Source organism: Electrophorus electricus, chromosome 4 (genome assembly GCF_041902795.1).
Source record: "Electrophorus electricus isolate QZ-2024a chromosome 4, ASM4190279v1, whole genome shotgun sequence".
Lineage (NCBI taxonomy): Eukaryota > Metazoa > Chordata > Actinopteri > Gymnotiformes > Gymnotidae > Electrophorus > Electrophorus electricus.
In genome coordinates this window covers 15219752-15240376 of record NC_137500.1, presented here as the reverse complement: position 1 = coordinate 15240376, position 20625 = coordinate 15219752, and the positions used below count along the sequence as shown (strand labels likewise).

At 37.3% G+C, this 20625-nt stretch overlaps 1 protein-coding gene, 1 long non-coding RNA gene and 1 pseudogene across 3 annotated transcripts; all 3 read right to left on the bottom strand.

Annotated features, from left to right (window-relative positions):
- Positions 1 to 969: 969 nt before the first annotated feature.
- Positions 970 to 3978, bottom strand: LOC145643311 (protein mono-ADP-ribosyltransferase PARP12-like; annotated as a pseudogene). The gene is made up of 3 exons (XR_014123515.1): positions 3857 to 3978; positions 2514 to 2659; positions 970 to 1667 (listed from the first exon to the last, which is right to left on the bottom strand). The product of XR_014123515.1 is annotated as a protein mono-ADP-ribosyltransferase PARP12-like (transcript).
- A 48-nt stretch (positions 3979 to 4026) lies between these two features.
- LOC113587431 (uncharacterized) lies at positions 4027 to 8902 on the bottom strand. The gene is made up of 5 exons (XR_014123513.1): positions 8770 to 8902; positions 5859 to 5987; positions 5215 to 5335; positions 4639 to 4735; positions 4027 to 4396 (listed from the first exon to the last, which is right to left on the bottom strand). It is a non-coding gene; the product is annotated as an uncharacterized LOC113587431 (long non-coding RNA).
- A 3656-nt stretch (positions 8903 to 12558) lies between these two features.
- LOC113587430 (protein mono-ADP-ribosyltransferase PARP12-like) lies at positions 12559 to 19175 on the bottom strand. The gene is made up of 13 exons (XM_035523788.1): positions 18898 to 19175; positions 18497 to 18632; positions 17192 to 17474; positions 17029 to 17079; positions 16798 to 16924; positions 15737 to 15902; positions 15501 to 15621; positions 15309 to 15405; positions 14949 to 15033; positions 14327 to 14457; positions 13839 to 13987; positions 12818 to 13290; positions 12559 to 12708 (listed from the first exon to the last, which is right to left on the bottom strand). Exons 1-13 carry the CDS (start codon positions 19173 to 19175, stop codon positions 12559 to 12561), a joined length of 2247 nt encoding a protein of 748 aa, XP_035379681.1.
- Positions 19176 to 20625: the final 1450 nt, after the last annotated feature.

The following is a 20625-nucleotide window of genomic DNA, read 5'->3' as shown; positions in this document are numbered from 1 at the left end:
TTCAGACTGAATCCCCACATCTCGGGACATTTTACATCTGTACTGTGGAGAGTATTTTCACTGGTTGCTTTATCATCTGTTACAGCAATTGCACTGGTCTTGAATGGAAAGCCCTGCAGAAGGTGAAGCAGACAGCCCTGGACATCACTGGGGTTCAGCTCACAAATCTCCTGGAATTATACACCATCCTGCTGCCTGAGGAAGACCAGGAGGACTAACAAGAACTTCACTCAATCAAGCCACTGCAACTACCAAACAGCAAGAGATACAGAGGCATAAACTCCAGAACCAGCCAAACAGTTTCTTCCCCCATGCCATCAGTCTGCTGAACAGCAAGTAGCAGTCCAGCAATTTTCTATCAACAATCCACACACACACACACACACACACACACACACACACACACACACACACACACACACACACACACACACACACACACACACACTGCACTTTATTTATTAGAATTGTAACTACATAGCTCACTGCACTGTATACCAGCAGATTCACCTGCATACTCACTTGTGTATGATACAATAAATCCTGGACATTTTATAATCTTGAATTGAACATGCCTTGCCACTGATACATCTAAACCTGCACATATACAACTATATCTTATACAACTCCATCTTGAATACAAAAATCATATACAAATATTCTATACCCTGTATATCCTAAAATGCATATACATGCCTATAGTAATGGTAATGTGCAAATCTTGTGACGTTTTTTGTTTGCACTTTTTCCTTTGTTGTGTTTGGAGGTAATCCAGGGTAGACATTTTATTCTCTGTTGGAATTACACATTTCAGATGCTTGGCCTAAGTGTTATGAAGTTTAAAGTCACCTGGTAAACCTCTGAAGACTAGTGAGAGGACTTTGTGAGTGTTACGATTCCAGTAGGAATGGGGCAAGAGGTAGAACGCAAACACAGGAGGCGGTTTATTAAATGAGGGAAATACAAACACAAAGGGCAAAACAAACAGAGGGGTAACACTGAGGGTAAAATAATATATGACCGGAGTAAACAGAAAACAGTCAGTGGACTAGTAAGTTTTTCATGGGACTTTTTCTGGTTTTGTGGCTTTGCTATCTTGCTGTTTGTAGTTTTTCTGACTGAGGCAGACTTGGAGTAATGAGAGAGTGGTGTTTAGTGGGCTCTGCTGGAGGATTTTTTCTTTACATGTGTAAAGAAATGTGGAGAGACCACATATTGAGGAACAATTTGGACAAATGGAGGAGAAGTGAAAGTAATCAGAGTTGGACCCTTTGCTTTTACATTCTCTCCACTAATGTTGTCTAGGGATGATGAGTTGGTAGAGAGTTGGTTGGATAAAGTCAGATCAGCTGAACTAACAAGACTCATTGATGCGAACTCATTGGGGAGGACCTGTTCAATGCTCCCCGTTCCGTCTTCATACTGAATTAAGTACTCTGGATACACCTGATGCTTCTCAAAAACAACATATATGGAGGGGTTGTTAATGTCATTTACACAGCTGTCATAGAAGATGCTGTCTTCTCCATCTTTCAGGGGAGGGTGGAGGAAGCTGGAATGTCCAGTAGTGTACTCTCCTACCAGTACCCGGCAAAGAAACATACACCGCGTCCCAGGCTTGTTAGTGTAGCTGTGGGAGTACTTGGCATCCCTGGCAAAATAACTTCCTGTAACAATATACATATTTATATGTATGTATGTGTTGTTAGGGTTGTCCCCATCACAATGATCATGTGGTATGGCCTGCCATGTGCAATGGGAGTTTATTCTTGACTGTGTACAGTATGACTACCTCCTTTCTTGTCACCACAACCCCCTTATTATCTCACACCTGAACCTTATCGTTCACATCATGCTTGTAGGTATATAAACATGTGGATGTGTCATGCTCTCATACTGGAGCAGTCCCCATTTCCCTGGCTACCTGAAGCACCTCCTCATTTTCCTGCTATCATCTGTTTCCATGGTTCCCTGTCTCCTGCCCTTTAGCTCCAGCTGTTCCTTGTTTGTCCTTCGTTAGTGTTTCTATTTAAACCTTGTTCCCCCCCATCTCGTGTGCCGGTCATTCTTGCCTGTGTTGTCTGTTCGCTCTTCTAATTCCTGTACACAAATATTGTCTGGTTTTCCCCCCATCTTTCTTAAGTCTGATAAGATCTAAAACAGCAGTATCCGCTGACACAGTTTTGGTTAACACTGTCTGTAGCATTCATCTCCATTATATAGTACACTATTGTGAGAGTTCAACACAATTGTTAACAAAAAAACTAAATAATTACACTGTTGATTAATCACTCATTGCTATCTTATTAAATATTTTATGTTTTCTTAAAACATATTAAAACATTATAAAGTAGGCTTCTCCAACTCTAGTCTTGTTTGAGCAGAAAATATCAGAAAAAAATTGAATCAGATGTGGGAAAACAAGGGAAACAATAAACAGTGTGGTCCTGTCCTAAAGCATCTGTTTTATAGGTTGAATAAAGTATTCTTTTAGACTAGAATTTTGAGCCCACCTTTCCCATAAGTTGTACCATGAACTCCACAGATCCTCCAGTCAAAGTTCTGCTAGCAGATGGCATCAGTGTGTTTGGACTCAGAGCCATGAAACAAAAGTATCTCATTTTCCTTCCCTGTTCTCTTTCATATCACATCACCTTGCCTGTAAGAATGAGAAATCCTTAATTTCATAAATTTAACATAGGCCCATTGAGATTATACTGTATTGTTGGAAATGTGGAGAATAAGTAACGCAGCAAAACAACCTGGAGCATGGTACCAGTGACTTTGACAAGGGCAGGTGCTGAGGTGTTTCAGCAGGGCACTTTGTGTGGACACTTCTAAAGGCATCAAAATACCATCAAACCATGCATAAATGCTAGATGACTGCAATTTGCCAAGATAACTATATAAGAAATCTTTGGATAAATTTGGACACGTCACTAACTTAAAATTCCACCAAGTATCATCAATTTTTGTTAAACCTACACTGTTAAATCATCTGAGTTTAGCTGTCAGACTGTGTTGCTCTTGTGTGCAGTGAAGCTGAATGGATCACCTGAGAGCATCACGTAAGCACAAAATGTAGTAGCGGCACGGTGAAATGAGTGGTATTTTTAAAACTTGTAAATTTACAGATACACAACCAAACTGTACCTTTCCTGTTGAGTCATTTTAAGCTTTACTGTGCTGCAGCATATCACATTTATTAGAGCCAGTTTAAAGGCACTATTAATTCTGACATCAAAAGGACAGGGGCTTTCGTGTCACAGTAAGGCCTCTCCCCCCAAACGTCTACCCTTGTGTGTGTGTGTGTGTGTGTGTGTGTGTGTGTGTGTCAGTGTGGCCACGCCCCCATGTGTTTCACACCTGCTCCTCGTTGTGTTGTTAATGTGAACGTATATAAGTCCTTTGTGTAAACGTTAGTATTGTCAGTGTTTGATTCCCCGATGGCCTTAGAACTACGTTGTCTTCTGTGTCTATCACGGCTCCTCTTCGCATCCTGCTAAGCCTCCCCACGTCACATTGGGTATAGGCCGAAATGCATTGCGCAGTAGTATCATCCTGGCTGTAACTATCATAACCCTGTTTGGTTCTGCTTCATGTTTTTCTTTATTTCTTTGTTGTATGGGGTAGAATTAAGAAGTTACCTGACTGCTGGGAATAAAAATGCTCTTGTCCCTGTTTTGATACATACTCCTTTGGAGTCTATTTTCATTTTGTTTTGCCATTGGTTTAATATGTCTTATTTATTAGCAGTTCTGACTTTATCCATATGTGGCCTCATGCTACTTGCCTTGAGCCAGGCAATTGTGACATTAATACATCCGACTCTCTCAAGAACAAACATGAAACATACCACTGATAAACTTCCCATAAATCCCAGTTTTGCACCCTCTCAAAGCTCTTCAGATTAAATCCTACCATTGTTTGATGGAAGAGCTCAACAATCTTCTTATACTCATCAGTATACTCATCGGGGGGGGGGGGGGGGGGGGAAAGAGAAGAGAAAGAAAAAAGAAATGAAGAGACATTTCCTTTGAGAGACACCTGATATTTCTGATGGCAGTAAATATCTCACTTAGAACACCTAGAAAGACAATTGATTAAATTTTATTTATTGTATTCTACACTCCTATTCTGTAATGTGTATCTTTATGTTGAAGATCACTAGCTAATGCCAATGTCTTTTTCGGAAGCTATGAAGTGGGGTGCTTAAAACAAAAAAAATGAACTTGATTTCTGTGATATTTGGTAAGACATGCAAACTTCAGTTTTGGCTTGTTCCTAATAGCCACGTGATAATGTTACCTTGAAACCCATTTCAGGCATACTGGTCTTATCCCAGTGAGAAGGCAAAGCCTTAATATTTTGTAAGTGACCTCTGGATTCCTTTTGGCTAAAGAAATAAAATGAAAAATGTAGTCTAAGACGAGAGATATTGTGTGCATAAAGAATTAAATCAATAATATTGCTTTAACTTTTGATTTAATTTCTGTTCAATGAAACTGGATTTTTTTCTAAACCATGTTTAGAACTAAGATGAAAGTTACAATTTACAGTTTTGCAAAGATGAGACTTGCAGTATCTAAATTTGATAAGTGTCTTATTGTATTTTACAAAGAAGGCCTCAGAAACTACCTTGCTTTGATTTTTTGTATATCCGCTGCTGAGAGAAACACAGGTCTCCTTCTAACTGGCCTCTTGGTATAAGTCTGTCTGTTGTACTGCATTAAGTCTGGGCAGTGGAGGAAAGCTGAGCTTAATATAACAGCATGTAAAAAGATGTTCAATTTGTTCAATTTGTTTATGGAATCTTTGGTAGTACATCTTTTATTTCTTTTTTCACCAGAATATCTTCATTACAAAATTGTCAACCTGTTCATTTTTTAGGTCCTTTATATTTGTAAATCAGCGGGATATTTTTGAAGTAGAAAGTGGAAAATCTCTTGCTAATGTACACTAGTCTCTTGTCTTATTAACAGGCAATACATAAAAATACATATTTTTGTGGGAGCATAGTGGTTACAGTGGTAGCCTAGTGTTTAAGGTGTTAATTAGACGGTTGCCTGTTCAAGCCCCACCACCAAGTTGCCACTGTTGGGCCCTTAAGCAAGGCCCTTAACCTTCAAGGTGTATTCAGTCATAATTGTAAGTTGCTTTGAATAAAAGTGTCAACTCATGTTCTTTCAAACATAGTAGTTAACATTGTCCAACCTGTCATGTTGAGCTCATAAGATTGTTGGCCTGCTGTGAACTCAGTTGTAGCACTACGGTCTTCTTGGTATCTCCTCTCCAGGTCCTCACTGGTGATTGAAGACATGTGGTGTGTTCCCTGCTATTAGTAAAAGATAAACAATATCCTTGCATAAACTGATTAATGACACACGGTACTCTGATAGAGTAGTTCTGAAGGACCACATACTTGTGATCCATACTGGATCCAATTCCCATTTCCACCCTCCCAGTACCAGAGCCACATAGTAGCAAAGATGAAAGTGGGATTCAGGACAGAGGAAACAGTGGAGAGATGGCGGACTTCTCCTGAACTGTTAGTCATTGTATCAAAGTTTACAGGTACACTACCATCACTGGAGATTTTACAGGCAACAGGAGGAAAAAGAAATTGTAACATTGTTATGGTATTTCTTCATGTTAGGTATGTTCTCTGTAATAAAAGTTTCACCCAACATGTGATGATGATGGCTTTCATATGCCTTTTTTCAGGCAGATGATACCTTATGCATTATGAATAGGTAGCCAATGTTTGTGTAAAACCACAAGGATTATTTGAGAGCATACATAAGTATCATCATAATTATTTGATTATTTGAGAGCATCATAAGTATGTAAGCACATACAGCTGTATGTCTTAGTGGGATCACAGAATGCTCTTTCTATTTCTTCATTATCTGGTAGAACCTTCCAATTGTTTCCCTGTCTCCTCTCCCACTTATAGGGAAAATGGAAATGGACTTTTTGACATCTATCTGTGTAAAAAACACAATCAACAATGAAATTAGAAGTGATCTATCATACATTGAATATCATATACTAAACATACTGTTTCAGGCATTGAAATGAAAGTTGATATTACTTCCTTGTTTGCAGTAATTCTTGATGTAGAACAGACATATCTCACATTTCTCTGCAGAATAAGAAAAAATGTAATAGTGACAGTGCAGCAATATTTATATATTCTTTTTTTATTGCAAAATCTAGTACCTCTTGAGTACTGTATGCTAACCATTCACATTACCTCTGATAAACAAAAATGTTTCTTAGGACTTTGGTGGACAGAGACTAGCCATAACAAAGTTACCAAAGGTAACAATGCCAAATCACCATGGCACCATATGACAACGTATTTAGTCAAAGACTATGCTCGATCTTTATCTGCAAAACCTATATTTTGATTTATTATTATATTTATTTATTATGGATCCAGGTGTGAAGTTCTTGATGTATGTTTGTATATATTAACACCATAAAGTAAAAAACAATATTTATGAAGTGACTGTTATTTATTATACATCTCTACTTACACCTGGGTGCAAATAGCATGCTTCCTTTTTTTATCTCTGTCTAAACATTCCAATTATATTTTGCAGTCCTTATATTTACACTGTTCAATGTTTTATGGGAGGAAAGGCTTTAATCAGACAAGTATTGCAACTGTTTGTTGTTTTTTTTTAACCGTTTGTTATGGAAATTGAGTTTTAAGAATGTGGTGACATCAAAATCAACAAAATAGCTCTACAGCTCTTATTATAGTACACTGCAGTTTCTCACCTGGAATATATGCAAATATACATATCACCTGGAATATATGCAAATATATTAAGCAAATGTGCAAATAATACCTGGTACATTTGTGGGAGTGGTACTATTGTTAATTCTGCAACTATTAGCATCCTGGATTCTAAGCATATTCTTCTAAGATGGCAGCATGGACCCCATCAGCTGACTGGTCACTCCCTTCGCCTGGAGGGTTTTCATTGGATGAGGCTCGTAGAAGTCATGGGATTGACATTTAAAGCCAGTAAAAGTGCTCTTTCAACTTTCAAGCCTTCAGTATGTTGAACTTGTCAGGAAAGCAAAAAAGAGCAAAACTGTTTTCAGATGAACTTTGTTAGAGTGTATATTGGTGAAAAATGATGATGTTGATGTAACTAAATGCCGTAAATGTAAACATAAATGTAAATGTAGATATCAGCAGTAGTGTCTATAGTGCCTCTCAACTGCTAAAAAAAACCCAAAATAAAATACAGCAGTGCTGTTAAAATGGCAGAAACACTGATTCTGGTCACTATCTCACTCAGGCTAACAAAAATAAATGGAGATTTATGCTATGTATACATTTATTTAGCTACACCTCTCTATTCAATTAACACTCATTCATCAGTAAACTGCAACATGCTTGCTGGCTTGTCTAAGTTGCCCAACATCTATGTCATCAACATAACAGATATAATGTCTGTATGTTTTATGTTAACTTCACTATTAACTGCTGCCAACTCATTAGTTCATCCTAGTTCAGAAGCCTAAAACCAGTCCTTGGCATTATTTACAGACTGTGGGGTAGAAATACATTTCTAATCAGCACATGGACAGTTATTCATCACAAGTTATTCATTAACCATTATCTTGTTTGACTAACACTGACATAACTCAGTCAATAAAGGAAACAGAGCTTACAGTCTTTCTGGTTACAAGGAAACTAATAACCTTGATTAATATTTTCACAGCAGAGAGTGTACAAAACCATACTGGTTCAAATGATCAGTAAATGAATGTAATGTGCAAACTGTATGAGGAGATTTAATGCAATACTGCATTGTAACAGACTGAAGGATCATGCAAATGCATCACAGTAAAGTATTCATTCTTCAACATGCAACTGACTGCCACACATGCCATATAATTAACATTAAAATTTAGTTTTGTCTTATTTTGCTTTCCTGACAAATATAATGTCTATCTCCTAAGTCATCACATGTTCAGACTGAGCATCAAAGAAAATCTCAATGAAATGCAGCTTTCCCATAAAGAAGCAGTATGCTATAATAATGTCTTACTGGTGGCAGTAGAGCAGGGTCATTTTGTAGAAGTATAACACAGAGCTCACTGCAGTCCAGATCCAAAAGGTTGTGTTGGTATAGCGCAGTGATTTTGTGTTCCGAATGGAGGTCATGACTAAAATGGCACCTTCTGTGATTTGGAAAATATTGATTTGATACATAACTACTGAGTATAGTTCCTGAATTCTACTATTTTATTAGAGCATTGAATAACTTGAAATATTTGCTTTTGAAAGCATTTTGGTGTATTCAGAAACACTGGAAGCAAATTTGACTACACGTTTACATTGTAATACTCTTATCCAGACTGACTTACATATTTATCGCCGGGAGAGTGCATGTGTGCCCTTGGCCATTACAACTGTGACACTGGTGCTACCAGAACCCTGTTCTACCTGCTTTGCCAGGTGAGCTACAGAAGAATGGGATGTATGTGGTTTTTCTTGAAGAAAAACATCTATTTTACAACTATTGTTTCCAGTTGTGTTCTTAGATGCAGCTGTTGAGATGACATATAGTGGCCATTAAGTATGCCAAATTAGCAGATGAGAGAATACAATTCCAAAGAGAAAATAAATAATAATTTGTACAACACAACAAAATCACAAAATGTAAACCTGAGACATCTGTAAATATATGGGGATATAGGTACCCCATGTCTAAGACTTTCATGAAAAATACATAATCTTACCTTTCTTTAACGTATGGGCATTCTCCAAAGAGGTAAAGTTTGCAAAGGTGATGGCTGCTGCAGCCTTCACAGTCCTTATTCCCTACACAGTCTCAGCCTGGTCTTGGCAACCACCACTTTATTTTCATCACCAGTGGTCACAAACATACCCGTGTCCTTAAGCATGACTGCTGTTCTGTCACTGTGCAGTGTTGGTTTCTCAAAGGGGGTGGGGTGGGGGGGCCTAAGGGCTGCATCCAATTTCAGTTGAGTGTACTGGGTGAAGCTTCACATTTTCCAATATTGTTCATGTCCAGTCTAATTTATGGAAGAGTATACTTCATAGCAAAAGAAAAAAAAAAATCTTTAAAAAAGTTTGCTTTTTCCCCCCTCTAGCTTTTGCTAGAGTGAAAAGCTCCCTAAAAGAGAGTAAGGTAAGGATATGTTGCGGTCTGAATGAGTGAGCCCCCCTCTGTCCAGTCCGTTCTCTCTGCGAGCATTGAGAGCGACCCCAAAATCAAGACACCAGAGTCAGTTGTAGTCAGAAAAGCTCTAGTGAATTTAGTTGCAAAGGGAAGGTATTTGTAGAGTTCGAGGAGGATGAGTGCGAGAGAAGTGGAACAGGGAGGGGAAGCAGGGTGTATGTTAGTGTGTAATAAAAGGTTAAAGGAGTGATAAGAGTTGGTTGGGAGCAGCTGGAGATTAGCCAATTGCTACAGGTGATCAGAGGTTCTTGGACAATCACTTTATGAAAATAAGGAGTGCTGCTCAAGGACAGAAGAGGAGTAAAGAGTCCAAAATCATCAGATTAGCAGCAACATGGACAGTCCATATCTAATATGATCTTCTTCCTCGACTAACATGGCGATTTTTTACTAAAACAAGAATTTGATTCTTACACATTTCTGTTGTTTGCCTTATTGCCTAGCCCTAGTCTGTCTTTGCCTGGTTTATGCCCTCCTGTAGGGCTACACCAATAGACTATTTTAGTAATCAAGTATTCTAGAAATACTTTTTCTTTATTCAAGTTCAACAGTAAATATTCAAAAGAGAATATAAGACAGGTCTCTTAAAATGAACAACTAATCAACATTTTTATTATTTAGATTGCATACAGCATCTGTCAACACTAAACCTAATTTAGATTACTTAAGTCTAAATATTTTAAAAGGTATCCACTTTTTTATTCCTTGAAAAAAGAGCAATGTTTCATTATACTGATATACTGTGTATTTCACAACATGTGTATGGAATGGGCTGCCCACAAGCATTGGTATCCTAATTTTTACAATGAAAGAAATAAGGATAAGAAGGCTGGTTTCAAAGGAAATGCTGATTTAAAATACTGACATCACATTAATTTAGGATGATGTAGCAAAAATATTCACATCTAAAATATGCATAGGCGTATTCTTTTAAATAATTCACATTTGTGTTAACATTCCTAAACATAGTATGAGTATGGAGGGCAATATATTGTAAATCATTTTTATGTAGTTATTCCTTACAACAGATCTTAAATATATACCCTTGATTTTCAGAACATGCAGAAAGCCAAGGATGATGGCTGTCCAGCTGCCCAGTGGGTCTGGTTCCTCCCAAACCTTCATCCTGGTTTTGCAGTTTACAGGGAGTTTGTCATTCTTATATTGTATTATTAAAATAATAACAAATATGATGCTGATGATGATTATTAATTTTATTTATTATTATTACTACTAGTAGTAAGAGGAGTAGTGTTAGTAGAAGTAGTACTCTACTACTACTACTAGTACTAATACAGTTCCATTTGCGACACCAAATTGCATCAATCATTTGAGACAAGCAAAGACAGAAGCAGGATATTTGTAAAGTAGTTTGCTGCTGAACTGTTTCCCAGCCACATTAGTTTGACTGCAGGCTATACACCCAAAATGACAGAAATTCTATGACAAGACAGAAATCACCTAGTACAAGATGTGTTACCAGTTGTCCATAGAGCTATATGTAACTTCAAAGTATGGATATTTATTAAAAGACCAATATATAGTGTATGATGTATACACTGGTATATCCAGTATGTAATTTCCAAACATCAGAAATCACACTTTTTCACTTATTGAAATCTGTTGGATATGATGGCATCTCAGTGTCTTAGCTTGTTTAAAACAAATCAACATTTAAACCATTTTCAAAATGTTCTTGTTTTTGATTATGTAGAAAATAAAAGTCCACTGCAAAACCAGCAACACTAGCTTGAATAAAGACTATAGTTATAAATCTTACTTTTTATTTATTGACTTATTTAAGATTTAGGATCAAATCATCCAAAGTCTTACTTTTCATCAAAATTTAATTATAGTTTTACTTTTTACATTTACATTTACATTTACATTTACGGCATTTAGCAGACGCTTTTATCCATTTACGGGATTTAGCAGACGCTCTTATCCAGAGCGACTTACTATGATATTACATTTTACAAATGTAATATCATAGTCAACTCATAAATGTCCCCTATTTGACATCAGATTGACTAATATGTTCTATAAATTTGTGTTTATTATTAATTAGCTAGCTAATCAGTAGCACTAAAAGAGTCAATTAGCATACTTTGCCTTGCATTAAATTCACAGCATCATTTAATTCATTTTTTCTTTCTCACTTTTTGTACAGCCATTTACTGGTTTCCTGTGTTGGCTTTTATTTTCATGGAAAAGCCACATGACTTTCCAGTAACTATTGCTCATTTCACAGAGCTTCTCATTTATCTATGATCATGTGACAGTTGTGTACACAAGTGCTCAGTTTCAGTTGGTTCCTCTTCCTTTTTTTCACCTACTTCTTCCTTGGTAGAGAGAGTAGAGCTCTCCATCATCACTGACCCTTCTCCTCTCCCTGTGGTGTAAACCCTCCACCAAACCTTGGGCAGATCAGTGTTCAATTCTTACACTGGGCGATTTGAGGGGCCTGAACCTTTCCCTTTCTTTTGGGGAAAATGTTGTGTGCCTATAAACCTGTTCTGTCTGGTTGGATGCGGACCGCTCTCCTTCTCACTCTTTGTCTTTCTGTTTAATTTGAGTTGCTATGTGTCTAAGCACTTTACCTTTCCACTTTAATTTATCGAATCTACAATCACTTCTTATTGCATTTAGTGTAGGAGAGTTTTGTCTTCTGATTTCTCAATCAGGTTAATATCTCTTTTTTTGGTTCCCTCTCCTTCCCCTGTATATATCTGCAACTGAGCCTGTCTTGATGGGTTTCCACTTTTACCTCACAAATGTGGTAAAAAAAAAAACAATCTATGGGCAGCGCTCACGCTGGTCTTCCTGGGGTTGTTACCCCATTGCAGCATAACTCTCTCAGTGTGTTAAAACACTAGTATTAATGTTATCACTGCAGAAATGCAGCAATGAAAATGATGAGATCAATACAAATATGAAACAAAACCACTCCTGTCATTTCATCATCTGGCAAGGTGAAATCAAATTTGAATCAAATTTGAATCAAATTTGCTTAAGACTGGAGCATTTATACAAATTCTAAAACAAACCTCATATTTAATAAACGCAAACAAAGAAGCAAACAACCCACAGACAAAGTCAGCATTCGATAGATGGTGCGGCTATTGTGACATTTCCTTGTAAAGTTCATGAGACATATTACTATAAATTTTTGAAACTGTCTAAGCTTGTTTTTAAAGTTTGAGGAGATAATTTACAGAATGTTAAGAGTGCAGATTCAAGCATAAGCTCAGGTCTTTTCTAGATCACCCCTTCTTTACTAACAATTCTGTATACAAGTTGATATTTTACATGATCTATCAAAGTTTTAGGTAAGGCTTCTTTCAGTCAAAATGTTACTACACCAACCAAATCTGATGAACCCCTGTAGAGCTTTTGGGAGTTTGATTTGCTGCTTCATGCTTGGCCCTTTGTCGAGGAACACTAGTCTGAGGTCTGGCAGGAAGGGCAAGGGTGCCTGAAACATGAGCATGTGTCGACAAATTTTATAATGAAGTTAACGAACCAAACTGCCTAGGCAAACGGGTCAGATTTGATCTTGAATTCTGATGTTTAAATGAGTCTACAGTATTGTTATGAGTGGAGAGGTTTGCTAAAGACGTCATTGAGCCAAATCCTTTAGATGATCTCTTCAAAACTGGCCTTTCAGTCTTTGAGCTGTTGGCAAATTTTCTGCATGGGAAGGGCACGGACAGCTGCTTGAAACCCGACATGTGGGGTGAGTGTCGGGAAACAAGAAGTGGGGCCAGTTGTTTTGGGGCAGCTGGCACGGTAGTGACATGCACATCGTTATAATGAATTAAGTACTCTGGGTAGACTTGATGCTTCTCAAATATGACAAATATGGAGGGGTTGTTAATGTCATCTACACAGCTGTCATAGAAGATGCTGTCTTCTCCATCTTTCAGGGGAGGGCGGAGGTAGCTGGAATGTCCAGTAGTGTACTCTCCTACCAGTACCCGGCAAACAAACATACACCGCATCCCAGACTTGTCAGTGTAGCTGTGGGAGTACTTGGCATCCCTGGCAAAATAACTTCCTGTAACAAAAAATGTAGGTGAGATGTTCCTTTCAGTTTTCTTTATATTTCACAAAAGGTAATATAATTATATATGTATATAATACAAAAGGTATTAATAGGGAGTCGCAAAAGACAAATGAGGCAAATCTGCTGAATTATATCTGAGCTGATTATTTCACCATAAACAGTACCAACTTTATATAAACAATAACTGTTTTCTAAAAATAGTTGATCTAAGAACAAAATGTCTCTTTGACCGATCTTAACTAAACATTTCAAAATAAATGCTAAAATTGCATGTCTTTGGAGAGAGGGCATGGGATTGAAGGGAGGCAGTGGACTTCTGTGTCTAAGTCTGGGAGAATATAGCAAGAACTATACCACTGAAAACTTAAACACTAAAAGGCCACGGAACTGCAGTTTTGTCCCTATGAGATTCAAATTAATAATCAAATGAGAAACAACAATTTTATAGCTATTACAATATAAAATCAGTTAAATATTTTTTTGTGCAATTGTGGGTATATTACATCTTTCAAACAAATGTTGTCAGATTTTGAGCCCACCTTTCCCATAAGCTGTACCATGAACTCCACAGATCCTCCAGTCAAAGTTCTGCCGGCAAATGGCATCAGTGTGTTTGGACTCGGTGCCATGGAACAGAAGTCTCTGGTTTTCTTGGCCTGCAGTTCTCTTTCGCATCACACCACCTTGCCTGTAAGAGCCACATAAAAGACCCTTAATATCATGAATCAAAGAAATGAGACTATATTCTACATTTTGTTGTTGCAGACATGTGATGATGAAACACAAGCAATCAATCAGTCTGATTGAGTAAAACATCCTGTCCCAATCCTGTACTGCACAGTTTAATGTTTCTTCTGCTGTTCTATGCCTGATATATCTTAGAAATAGCACACTGATATCTGAATGATCAATTATAGGTCTAATCAGAAAACACTAAACTGTGGATGGCAGGGAGCAGTAAACGTTATGATACAGAAATGAAAAGTGGGAAAAAAGAGATCTGTGTTTTGTGGACCATGTAACATACCATTGGAAAACGTCCCATAAACCCCGGTTCTGTACCCTCTCGATGCTCTTCACATTAAAAGCAGACATTGTCTGCTTAAAAAGATTGTGAATTTTCTTATACTCATCAGAAATGCTGTGTAAGGGAACTCTCTGGAAAGAAAACATTACAGTTGATACACAATTGGTATTTTTTATAGGATAATTTTTGGACATAAACATACTGTAATATTAAAGTTTACATCAACTGTTGTTTATTTCATTTTCTTAATAAAATACCTAACATAAGATGGTTGCACAGAGTTGACTTATTATACTTGTCTATATACTGTATATTATACTATATCTAGAATTAAAGGTACTAAACTAAGCAAGAACTATGTCAGAATTTATGTTGAACGCAGGCTTTAATTAATAGTCACATACTCAACTAGTGTTTTGTAGTATTGAATAATAAATTGAGTCTGTAATAAAACAATTTAATTAACTGTATTCATTTTTTTTGCATGTATATTTGTGTTTTTAACTGCTCATTTTCAAGTTTTGGTTTCTACCATTCAGTCCCATGATTAAAATTAAAATATATATAAACTAAAAATATATTATCAAGGCATTTAGAATTTCTGGTTTATTAAATGAGTTACCTTGAAACCAGATTCAGGTATACTGGTTTTATCCCAATAATGAGGCAAACATTTGTGATTTTGTGGCCCCCAGACATCCTTTTGGCTAAGAAAAGAAAAATTATATCATTTTTACAAGGCCGCATTCTATAATCTTTTGACAGTGGTAGTGAACACAAAAATCAGTGCATTAAGCATAACCTTTTATGCCTTATTTTTACTTATTACTCAATCTGGATCTCACCTTCAGATACTGTTTAAGAATAAAAATATTAACACAATATTAACACAATATTAATACAATAATAATTAACGTTAATTGATATTTGCTGTATTTTGTAAGCTTCTTCTTGATGGATTTTGTGGTGTAACAGAAATTACCTTGTTTTGACTTTGTGTACCTCCTCTGCTGAGAGAAAGAATGGTCTCCTCCTAACCAACCTTTTCGTGCCGATCTGTTTGTTAGACTGCATCATGTCTGCAGAAAGAAAGAATAAAAAAGTCAAATGTAAAATGTAAAATGTTTTTTAAACATGGCAGATAAAATGAAAAGCAAATGAATACCACCACAACCTTGTATGTTGATCTCATAAGAGTGTTGGTCTGTTGTGAATTCAGCTGTAGTACTACTGCATTCTTGGTATTTCCTCTCTAAGTCCTCACTGGTGATGGAAGATACATGGTGTGCCCCTCGCTGCTAGTTATGTTCAAAAATACATATTTTACACATTTTCTATTTACAGGAATTATAACTGAGAGTCATAAGAGTTATATAATATTACGTTAGGATGGTGTGAATAACTACTCACGGATGATCCATACTGGATCCAATTCCCATTTTCATCCTCCCAGTACCAGATCCAGGAGGTGGTAAGGATAAAAGCTGGAAACAGTACTGATGAAGGAGTGGCGAGACGGCGGACTTTTACAGAACCCTGAGTCATGGTATCGAAGTGAACAGGTATATGACCATCACTAGAAAATATAGGAAAAAAAAGACAAAAGTAAGGAATTAATGCATTATGTCCAGCACAAGCATTTAGAGACCAGCATTCACAGCTTTGTTTTCTAAAACAGAAGTACCCAACATCACCCCTGTAGTTGATCTTCTGTTCTTGAATATTTAATACTATTAGATATGTGTAACTTTCATGTAATTTGGGAAAAACATGAATGCTAATATGAATGTCTATAATAGACACAATGCATTTATATATTATTTCTTCTATGTCATGTGTATGGTTCTAGTTGTTATGTATAGACTTATTGCCTATATTTTTCCTTTCTCCCTATTTCTATGTGCCCTCTCCAGGTGTGTTGGCTTAGCCTTCCCAATGAGATAAGAGCCACTTGCCATTTAGGTCCCTGCTGATGTAATAATGGGTGGAGTCTTAAAAACTAATTTTACTTCTTGGACTGCCACTGATGTTAGTTTTTGGGCTATATTTGTATCAGCTGCCAGTCGAATTACTGAAAATGACTGAGCTTTGTGTCACCTGCGTGTGTCAAACTCCATGTAAATGTTTTGGGTTTTTTGTACTAGGGAAGAGCTGGGACTTCTTTGTTTTCTTTTTTTTCTATTTAGTATTAGAGATAATGTGCTTTTATTTTGCATGGTTTGTTTTCTTGTGCTGTCCATAGTTTGTCTTTCCCAGAGTGGTCTTGGTTTAACATAACACAGTGCTTAAATCAAAACTGATTAAATAGAAGAAATAGAAGTGTAACATAGTGATGATGTTAATAAAACAGACCAAAGGTTCATCCTTGTATGTTCCATTACCTGCCCATCCCCCTGGTCCTCAAAAAATGTCATTATTGATCGCACATCTGCCTAGAAAAAAGTGGGGTCATATTATATTACCATATTCACCTGTATGTCTTAGTGGGATCACAGAATGCTCTTTCAACTTGTTCATTATCTGGCAGAAGTTTCCAGTTGTTTCCATCTCTCACCTCCCACTTAAAGGGCAAATGGAAATGGACTTTCTGGCATCTATCTGTAAAAACCACAGTGACTTTTATGCCTTTAAACTACCATATATAATGTGTATTGCACACAGTATGTTATTCATGGACCATTCTAGGCTTTTTGTGACATTACTTCCTTGCTTGCAGAAACCTTTGATGTAGTACAGGCATATCTCACATTTCTCTGTGGGATGTAAAAACCAAAGAGTCAATCAGCACCTGCCTCTTGATTTGTGAACTTTAGTATGTTCTATAAATAAACCAATTGTTCATAATATGACATCACATTGTAATACCTGGCGAAGTGGCTGGAGTGTTGCTGTAGCTAATTCGATTAGCATCCCTGATTGTAAGCATATTCTTGTAAGCTGGCAGCAAGGACCCCATCAGCTGACTGGGCACTCCCTTGGCCTGGAGGGTTTTCATTGGGTGAGGCTCGTAGAAGTCATGGGATCGACTGCACTTAGTGCCCTCGCAGATCCCTCTGATGTAGTTTTCACAGACATGGAGTCTGTTGCAGGCCTCTTTATCAGGACAGTTTCCATACTCACCACTGCCTCTGTTATATGTGAAGCACACCTGGGAGTACATATGATCAGTTCTTTCTAACGTCATGTTCAACCGATTTACAATTAGGTGGTTTTTACTCTCAAGCATTCTGTACTCCAGTGAGGGCAGTAGGAAGAGTAACGAATGCAGTTTGGAATGATAAAGAAAAAGACATTTAGCAGAGAGCAGAAATATTTAAGCAAAGCAGGCAATATTTAAAAATTAAAAATGGGATAAGACATACACCTTCATAGAGAGGAATCCTTTATTTCCTTCCTTTCTGTTTCATGGTGTCATTTTCTGTTTGGGTTCGCTTATTCTTGTTATTTATCTAAGGGTTACACCTATTTATTTGAAGTGCATTTTGAAGTATGGTTCAGTGCATAGCACACTTCTTAGGTCTTTCTCAAGCCAGTACTCTATTTACAAGTGAAAAAAAAGGGCTGTACATTGTTATACTGTAGTTAACAGTATGGTTGGTGCTATCTTGTTCTCTATTGCATTTCTTTTTCTATGTGTCACTAATCCCTGCTACAGGCCTAGAGGGTGATAAAATATGGGATGAAAGAAATTCAGGTGTGGCTGATTAGGGGCGAACACCTTTCCTATGTTCCAACACTGGTTATATGTTCACCCAGTGGTTTTCTTTTTAATGTTTATTTGCTTTGGCATAACACTGGATTTGTTTCTCTTTGAAATAAATCAGCCCATCAAGTATAATTTCACTTTCTTCACTAACCAAACAGAATTGTAGGACACCTTTTAGTCAGTAAACAAAATGAACTCAGGAAATCTGCTGCAACATTCAATACACCATCTCTTTCACATATTTAATATTTACTTGAACACTGTGATACTATTCTAAAACATTCCTGAGGTCTATCTCTTGATATGCAGTGTGTCCAGGCCCAACATTTTAACTAGATTTAACCAAACAGCAAATAGTAATTTGGCCAGTCAAACAAATAAATAAAAATAAGTAAATAGATTTTAAAAAACCTATCTTAGCTCCATGTTTCCAAAGAAAATCAGTATACTACATTAAGTCTTACTGGTGGCAGAAGGGTAGTGTCATTCTGGAGAAGTATAATGCACAGTTCACTGCGGTCCATGTGCATCAGGTTGTGTTGGTGAAGCACATTGACGTTATGTCCTAGGTAAAGGTCATGGCAGAATCGGCACCCTCTCCTGGTCAGAGGGATATTGATTTGAAACATAATTACTGAATTCCTATATATCACTGGATTAATAAACTGTATAAGCAAAATCCTTGATAAGACTCTCTGGAATGATACCTACTGATAACTATAAATGGCAAACTTGACAGCAGAATGTGTTTGAAGCGCAAGCAGGCAACTTGGTAAATGTACAATGTTCTCCCTGCATCAAGCTTTACCCAATATTGGTAAAATGCCTGTGAAAGACCATATTACAAATAAACAAAAACACTTACCTTGATTTGATATATGGGCATTCTCCAAAGAGGTACAGTTTGCACAGGTGAAGGTTGCTGCAGTTTTCACAGTCCTTAACCCTACATAGTCTCAGCTTGGTCTTGGCGACCACAACTTTGTCTTCATCACCAGTGGTCACAAACATACTCGTGTCCTTAAGCACAGTCTCTACTTCATCATTTAAATTCAGTATTGATACTTGAAAATACAGATCCTTGAGCTCCATTCGCCCATCATGGGCACATAGAAGGCGATTAATAAGAGCTGCTGCCTGCATGACCACTGGATTTTGTTATTTCCTCTGTAATGTCCATCTGTCACTGTGTAGTGTAGGCTTCTCATTGTAAGGGGCGGGGAGGGCTGCATCCAGATTCACTTGTATTGTCCATTCTGGGTGTATACTTCACTTTGGAGGGAATTGCAATAGGAAACTGCAGCTTGGCGAGCATGTCAACTGCAATTTATTGAAGATTATATTTCATCATAGCAAAGGAAAAAATCAGACAGCAAAAATTTGTCCTGCTTGTTTATTTGTTTTGTTGGCCAAGCTTTTGCTAGTTTGAAAAGCTCCCTAGAAAGGAGGGAGTAAGGGAAGGATATATTGCAGTCTAAATGAGATGCAGCCCTGTGATTTACAAGGAAACAAAACTGATGCATGCCAAGAAAGGTGATTATGATCACCTTTTTTTTTTTTTTAAGTAGGATATAATTTACCTGGTACAAGATACGGTTCTGCACTTTGGAACACTTTAGAATCACACCTGCTGTGGTTTAATTATTAACAATCACTGGATAATACACTCAATAATAATGTTTCTCAACCCAGCCCTTGGGCCCTAACACACCACATTTTTGCTCTAACCAACCTTCCAGCAGGCCTGTGCCAGATATTCAGTACTCTTATTGGTTTTTTTCAAGCATACTTGGAGGTGGGTAAGAGCAAAAATGTGGATCTTCTGGTGTCTCCTAAGGACTGGGTGGAGAATAAAGCATGTGGTCTTTTATACTGTCTTTTTACCAGTTAGGATTAAAATGAGGACTAAGGTGGAATGGAGGTGAGGAGGAATGAGGAATGAGGACATATGCGAATCCAAGGCTGTCAGGACCACAGGGGTGAGCAGGCATTTGGCCCGCCACTTTACAAAGTACTGGGGTGACACCCCACCACGGTTAAAACGAGGTTGGTTTTATTTAGATAAGAAATAAATCTCCGCTCTCCTTCATCACTTGGAGCACTGACCTATAGGCCTTAACTGACCAATAGAGAGACTCGCAAAACCAATCAAAACCCACATTTCAACATGGGGTGGAACATCCAATTAAAAACTGAAAGCAGAGTGGTTGGACAGGAGCAGACTGCTGCAGCTAACTTGTCCAGTAAATCTTTTTACTTTGAAGCACTAACACACTTGTTGGCTGTTTGGATTATCACACTGTTATGCTTACTAAAGTTCTATTGCATTTCTTAATGCTGCATATTAAGATAGTATATAATATTCTTCACAGATGCTAGCTAGAAGTTAGCTATTTGAGGGCAGCACAAAGTCACAATTGTCATAACATTGTTCATGAAAAGGTGCATTGTTAGAACCTAAACTGCATGATACTGAAAACAAGGTTTAGTTTGTCAGTAAATACCATACATGTGCCAGATAGGTTTCGCTATTTGTCGATCAGAGAAGGAAAACATGAAAGAGATAACAAGCTAGCTTTCCCTGGTGATCTGG

What these genes read in the sequence shown, in the direction of transcription:
- LOC113587430 (XM_035523788.1), bottom strand. Translation starts at nt 19,175, where the DNA reads ATGCAGGCAGCAGCTCTTATTAATCGCCTTCTATGTGCCCATGATGGG. An exon ending in AGGTTTCTGCAAGCAAGGAA is followed by an intron (nt 16,925 to 17,028) that starts GTAATGTCACAA and finishes TGGTTTTTACAG; the next exon opens with ATAGATGCCAGAAAGTCCAT. An exon ending in TTATGGGACGTTTTCCAATG is followed by an intron (nt 13,988 to 14,326) that starts GTATGTTACATG and finishes TGGCTCTTACAG; the next exon opens with GCAAGGTGGTGTGATGCGAA.